The sequence below is a fragment of the plastid genome of Trifolium pratense (assembly GCF_020283565.1).
Source record: "Trifolium pratense plastid, complete genome".
NCBI classification, from domain to species: domain Eukaryota; kingdom Viridiplantae; phylum Streptophyta; class Magnoliopsida; order Fabales; family Fabaceae; genus Trifolium; species Trifolium pratense.
In genome coordinates this window covers 85,001-92,500 of record NC_047412.1, presented here as the reverse complement: position 1 = coordinate 92,500, position 7,500 = coordinate 85,001, and the positions used below count along the sequence as shown (strand labels likewise).

At 32.5% G+C, this 7,500-nt stretch overlaps 2 protein-coding genes across 2 annotated transcripts in view; both read left to right on the top strand. All coding sequences in view use genetic code 11, as the record gives it.

Moving 5' to 3' along the window:
• Positions 1-8: 8 nt before the first annotated feature.
• Positions 9-5,465, top strand: ycf1 (hypothetical chloroplast RF1). The gene has a single exon. The coding sequence runs from the start codon at positions 9-11 to the stop codon at positions 5,463-5,465; it is 5,457 nt and encodes a 1,818-aa protein (YP_009772744.1).
• Positions 5,466-7,033: 1,568 nt separating this feature from the next.
• The window catches only part of rpoB (RNA polymerase beta subunit), a 3,213-nt gene continuing 2,746 nt past the window's right edge, over positions 7,034-7,500 (top strand). Inside the window, exon 1 of the mRNA in view lies at positions 7,034-7,500. This exon is cut by the window's right edge and continues 2,746 nt beyond it. Within this exon, the coding sequence (YP_009772743.1) occupies positions 7,034-7,500 (467 nt within the window).

The window sequence follows — 7,500 nt, the reverse complement described above, 5'->3', positions numbered from 1 at the left end:
GAGGTTTCATGGATCAATCTTTTGTACTAAATTCTTTTGTCGTTTTATGGCTGAAAATAGTCAATTCAGCCGTTGTGATCGGACTCTATTATGGATTTCTAAGCACACTTTCCATAGGGCCATCTTATCTCTTCCTTATTCGAGCCCGGATTATGGAAGAAGGGCCCGAGACAGAAATAGCAGCAACAACCGGGTTTATTACGGGACAGCTCATGATGTTCATATCGATCTATTATGCTCCGTTTCATTTGGCATTGAGCAGACCCCATACAGTAACTGCCCTAACGGTACCGTATCTTTTCTTTAATTTCGTACACAAAAATGACACATACTACTATTCGGATCCGGACTACTACAGGTTGAATTCAGAATACAAGAAGAATCCAAATTCAATACGTAATTTTCGTATTTACAAAGTATTCCTTAACAATCTTTTTTTTCAGTTCTTCAATCCCCTTCTTTTTCCAAATTCAATCTTAATAAGATTACTGAACATTTATCTGTTTCGATCCAACAATAAATTGGTATTCTTAACCAGTAGTTTTGTTGGTTGGTTAATTGGTCACATCTTTTTGATGAAATGTATTGGATTGATATTAGTAGTCTGGTTACAGCAAAAAAATTCGATCAAATCGAAGCTAACTATGCGATTTGATAAGTACACGCTGTTACTATTGCGAGATTATGCCGGTCAAATATTTGTTGTTTTTTCATTTGTTATTTTTGCGCAATGTTTAGGCAGAATACCACTTCCGTATTCTTATTCGACTGAAGAGAAGAAGAAGGCAAAGGAAATGGATGAAATGCACGAAAGCGGTGTTGATGAAATAGATTGGGAAACGGAAGAAACTAAACAAGAACAAAAGAGATCCTTCAAAGAAGATATTGCTAATTATCTTTTTCCGAAAAAAGATAAGACTTTTGACAACATTGAGGACGAGAATAATCTCTTGGAGGACGAGAATAAGCCCTTGGAGGACGAAGAACCCTTTCTTGTAACTATTCTTTTCGATTCTCGAAAATGGAATATACCATTGCGATATATAAAAAACGCTCACCTTGAAAGGGCCGTAAAAGATGAAAATTCACAATTTTATTTTCATCTATGTCAAAGTGATGGAAAAGAACGAATATCTTTCACGTATCCACCTCATTTATCCACTTTTCTGAAGCTAATGGAAGAAAAAATAGATCTCTTCACAAGAGATGAAATCACCTATAATGATAATGAATTGTCTAATTATAATTATTGGAGCTCCACTATTAAAGAAAAAAGAAAGAAACTAAGCAATGAATTTTTGAAAAGGGCAAAAGTTCTAGATAAGAAAAGTAAGAAATATAAGAAATTTCTTCCTGTGGATATATTTGAAAACCGAATTAGACTGTCTAAGGATGAGGAGGAAAAAGAATACTTAATTAAAATATATGATCCTTTTTTAGGTGGACGCTTTCGTGGACAACTCCAAAAAAGCTCTTCACCATTAACAACAAATTCTATTTTGATAAATAGGATTCATGGTCTCCTTCTTTCTAGTAATCGTAATGATCCAGAATCTAGTAATAGTAATGATCCAGAATTGGAACATAAAATAGATCAATTTGATAGAAAATTATTATTAACTGAAATTGGTTTTTTTGTTAACTTAATCAGTGAATTTTCGGAAAAATCAGTATCAAGTTTGAATTTTGACGGACTTTATTTATTTCCAGAACATGAACAAGTAGAAATTTTATCCGAAGAAAAAGAAAGAAAAAAAAAATTCTTATTCGACGCGATTAAAACTGATGAGAACGACCAAACCATTTTTAATAAAAAATGTGAGGGAATAGACGAAATCCATAAAGAAGTTCCTAGATGGTCACACACCTTAGTCGACGAAGTGGAGGAACTGATGGGAACCGTAACAAAGGATCCTGAGATTCGTTGCCCTGTAATCGAACGTCATGTCTATTTGGGTGAAACAGAGTCGCTGCTGGATTTTGCTTGGGGTGCTAAAAAAAAAGATATTGATAATCCTAAAAATAGAAATATTGAAAATCCTAAAAATAGAGATATCGATAATACTAATGACAAAAAGGATGAGAATCCTAATGACAAAAAGAATGAGGCTAAACCGGAGAAACCTAAGGAATATGCTGTAGTATATTATTCACGCGAACCAGACTATTGCCGAGAACTAATCCGAGGATCTATGCGCAATCAAAGGCGTAAAACAGTGACTTGGAAACTCTTGCAAGGGAATGTCCATTCCCCGACTTTTATGGAGTTAAAAGACGTCTCCAAGGAACTCGTTGGCGATCTTTTCGATGATATATACCAAAGTTTGAAAGAATGTTTCGGCAAACCAGCTACTGAGGAAGAAATTTTGGATTTGCAGCAACGGATAAGGATACAAGCGAGCGAAGAAGAAGCGGAAGACAAATTCGACGCTGAAATGAGACTTAGAGAAATAGAAGAATCCTGGGAAAGCATTCTATATGGCCTAATAATTAGAAGTTTTGTATTACTAACGCAATCAAATCTGAGAAAATATATTGTATTACCTTCATTGATAATAACTAAAAATATCATTCGTATCCTCTTATTTCAAAAGCCAGAATGGTCAGAAGATTTTAGGGATTTGAAAAAAGAAGTGCATATTAAATGCACCTATCAGGGCGTTCCCGTATCCCAGAACGAATTGCCAAAAAACTGGTTTGACAACGGTATTCAGATAAGGGTCTTATCTCCTTTTGTTCTGAAACCTTGGCACAATTCTAAGGCTAAGGTACGATCTACTGAAAAAAGAAAAGAGGATCCACTGAAAAAAAAGAAAAGATCTACAGAAGATAGAAACTTCTGGTTTTTAACAGCTTATGGGACACTAACCGAATCGTACCTTGATTATCATGTTCCAATCCCATTTTTAGGGTCTTTTTTTAAAAAAATTAAAAAACAATTGAAAAAATATTTGAAAAATCATTTTTTTCTAGTTCTTAAAGTTTTTAATGAAAGAAAAAAAAGGTTTCGAACCATGTTAAATGAAATAGAAAACTGGAACATCGAAAGTCTTCTATTTGGGTTCAAAAAAATAGATAAATTGAGTGAAAGCGAAAAAATTTCAACAATCAGTAAGAATAATCCAATCATTGAGGAATCGCCCGTTATAATTCAATATAACCATATTAATTGGACAAATTCTTCATTCACAGAAAAAAGGATAAAAGATCTTAATATTAAAACAAAGACACTCATAAAACAAATAGAAAAAATGACAGAAGAAAAAAAAGAGGGGATTATAACTTCAGAGATCGATTTGAATTCGAACAAAACTACATATGATGCTAAAATATTCGAATTACAAAAAAATATCGTGCAATTAAAAAGAAGAAATATTCGATTAATCCGTAAATCCTATTCTTTTTTCAAACTTTTCATGGAAAGAGTATACATTGATATTCTTTTATGTATCGCTAGTACTACTAGGATCCATGGACAACGTTTTGTTGATTTTCTTCTTGATTTTGTTGAATCAAGAAACAAAATTGTAAATAAATCCATTTCAAAAAAAAATGAAGAAAGAATTGATAAAATAAATCAAAGTATAATTCCATTTATGTCGATTATAGACAAATCTTGGAATATTACGAATATGAAGTCAAAGAATTCTTGTGATGTATCTTCTTTGTCACAAGCCTATGTATTGTTTAAATTATCACAAATCCAAGTTCGTAATGGATATAAATATAAGTTAAGATCTATTTTTGAATCTCGTGGAAGATCTTTTTTTCTAAAAAAAGAAATAAAGGATTATTTTTTGAGAATACAGGGACTTAATTCCAAATTAAGACATAAGAACCGTCCCGATTCTTTAATGAATCAATGGACAAATTGGTTAAGGTTTCATTATCAATATGATTTACCTCGGCGCACATGGTCGAGATTACTAACACAAAACTGGAGGAATAGAATCAATGAACATCGTGTGGCTCAAAATAAAGATTTAGTTGAATATGATTCATGTGAGAAAACTCAATTAATTCTTTACAAAAAAGAACAAGAACAAGTAGAGTTATTAGAAAGAAAAAAAAAAATCACTAAACAATATAGATATGATCTTTTCTCCTATCAACATATTAATTATGCGGATAAGAAAAAATCCTCTATTTATGGATATAGATCACCATTCCCAGCAAACAAAAACCAATCGATTTCTTATAATTACGACAGGGAATTATTGGATATAATTGTTGGTAGCTCTATCCAAAATTATCTAGCAGAAGATATGGAAAAAAATCTGAATAGAAAGTATTTTAATTGGATGGGAATGAGTGTAAAAAGAAAAAAGAATTCCATACCGAATCCTCAATTACTGAATTCGAGATTTTGGTTCTTTTCTAAATTAAGGATACTTTTTGATAAATACAAGAAGAATCCTTTTTATATCTCAACTATGTACCCCCTTTTTTCTGCAAACGGGAGAATTACTAATGAAAACAGGTTAGTAAATGCAAGAACAAGAACCGTGCCTAAAGAAGAGATTAAAACGCCTAAAGAAGAGCTTAAAACGCCTAAAGAAGGAGTTAAAACGCCTAAAGAAGGAGTTAAAACGCCTAAAGAAGGAGTTAAAACGCCTAAAGAAGAGCTTAAAACGCCTAAAGAAGAGCTTAAAATGTCTAACCAAGAGCTTACAATTAAATTCAAAAGTTCAAAGTATTATCAACCAGCGGCGAATCATTCTCAGATGAATAAGATAAATCAACAATACAGGACCAATCTAAAGAGAGAGCGGGATTTCTTAATAGAAAGGTATGTGGGTGTTTATTTGAACTTGGATAATTACGTCCAAGAAACATTACTCAATAATATGAACAGATTATTACTCATGCTTCAAATGAAAAAATTAAAAAATTTTCTAATAACCTCGATTAAAAAGGTAGACCTAGAAATGGACTATCTAACGTCTGTGAGTAGTAGGGATTTTAGTTATACAGAATGTAGGGACACTAACGAATTGAAGGGCAACCTAGTGTTTTTTATTGAACCTATTCGAATATCTCGAAAAAACTATGAAGAATTTTTTATATATAAAACCACAACCGTATTGTTGAAGAAGAAGGCTAAATTTTGGCCAGAAAAAAGTCGTGTTGATCAACAGATAACAGGAAAGAAAGATAAAAATCATTCTGATTTGCTTGTTCCTGAAAATCTTTTGTCCACCAGACGCCGCAGAGAGTTGAGAATTCTAATTTGTTTAGACCCTAAGAGTAGAAATACTCCGCATAGAAACACAAGAAATCAGGTTTTTCCTAAAAAAAAAGATCTTGATAGCGAAACAAAAAAATTAATAAATTTAAAATTCTTTCTTTGGCCAAATTATCGATTAGAAGATTTAGCTTGTATAAACCGCTATTGGTTTGATACCCATAACGGAAGTCGTTTCAGTATATTAAGGTTCCATATGTATCCTCGATTGAAAATTTGATTTATAATCTAGATTTATGTTCTAGAGAATTAATTTTATTAGAATCTTTTTCGTACCATATCTGATATCTGATATGTGAAATATATATTTTTTGGACGTTGACAAGTTAAGGGGGAGGTTAATAGGGATTTTTTCATCTATCGGCGCCGAGATGGAACATCTCGAGCTAGTCATTCTGTTTCTATATATTCTATTTATATTAGGATATTGTGTATATAGATAAAACAGAATTCTCGGTCTTTGTTCATAGTCTATGAAATAGCGATATGGCTATTTCATAGACGTAGTTAGGTAAAATTTCATGTTATTTTGTTTAAAGTAATTAAAGAACAGAAATTCCATTATTGCTAAATCTCTTCATGTGATTCGATGAAGAATGAGAGCAAATCATGAGATATTTTCTAGAAAATAGATATATATAGAATGGACCGAGAAAAACTTTTAATGTTCATAATCCGTTTCCTTTTACTCGTTATTTGGTACCTAATTCGTTTCTTTTTCGAAAGGTTAGGATTGATCTTAACCCGCTTAAAAGACCGAATGGGAGGACTAAAACAATGATAGGAGAAACCAGCTACCGAAGAACTTTTTAGATAGGCAAGAAATAAACCACTCTAGTTCCTATATTTTTGACTCATCTCGTTCTATATCATTTAGGGGGGTTAGGGTGGGTGGTGGGTCCCCATCTTACTATATTTCAACCAACTAAATTAATGAGTTGGTTGAAATATATATTAAAATCAAAATCAAAATAGAGATAAAAAAAGGAGCTACTTTATATGCAAAAAAACTCATGGATCCAGATAATCAAGAAAGAGGCTTCTATTTTCATTGGCCAGTGCAAGTGGCTTGCCCGAATTTCGGGTCAAAAGCTAAAACTGGTTGTCTATCAGCTATATACTATCTCATATAAAATAGTATTAGAAATAGTTAAAAACCCCCAACTAGTGGTCTTTTGTGGTCTGTTGAACTTGGCAATAAGAATAACAACGTGGATACTAGTTAATACTTCTGACCTGAATCGAGCATTCCTCTTTGCTCGATTACGGGTCAGCATAAAATTAGCTAGATTCATACTGGCTTCTGACCTGACTCGAGCATTAGGTGGTTGGATTTACTCGACCGGCCCTTTCTATGAATACATAAAGTTGCCGGACGGTCGAACATTCCTAATTTACAGGAATCCTTCCCTAGAAATGATGATGGCCATTCTAATGACCACAGTCAGTTATGTAATCAGTCGGATTTTGGTACGGATTTTAGCATCTATTGGAATCGACGTAGATCATCTCAAGGTATTCATTATTCTTCTGTTTCTATATATTCTATTTATATTATTGTGGATATTATATTGTGTATATAGATAAAACAGAATTCTCGGTCTTTGTTCATAGTCTATGAAATAGCCATATGGCTATTTCATAGACGTAGTTAGGTAAAATTTTATGTTATTTTGTAAAGTAATAAAGAACAGAAATTCCATTATTGCTAAATCTCTTCATGTGATTCGATGAAGAATGAGAACAAATCATGAGATATTTTCTAGAAAATAAAAGGGGAAATTCAAAATGCATGGCATTGGGAATGAAGGAATGTCTACACTACCCGGATTGAATCAAATACAATTTGAAGCATTTTGTAGATTCATTGATCGGGGCTTAACAGAAGAACTTTTGAAGTTTCCAAAAATGGAGGATATGGATCAAGAAATTTTTTTTCATTTATTTGTGGAAACATATCAATTGGTGGAACCCTCGATAAAAGAAAAAGATGCTGTATATAAATCACTTACATATTCCTCTGAATTCTATATATCCGCGGAATTAATTTGGAAAAACAGTAGGACTATCCGAGAACAAATTATTTTTCTTGGAAACATTCCTATAATGAATTCCTTGGGAACTTCTATAGTAAATGGAATATACAGGGTTGTAATCAATCAAATATTGCAAAGCCCTGGTATCTATTATCGTTCAGAATTGGACCATAACGGAATTTCAGTCTATAGTGGGACAATAATATCAGATTGGGGAGG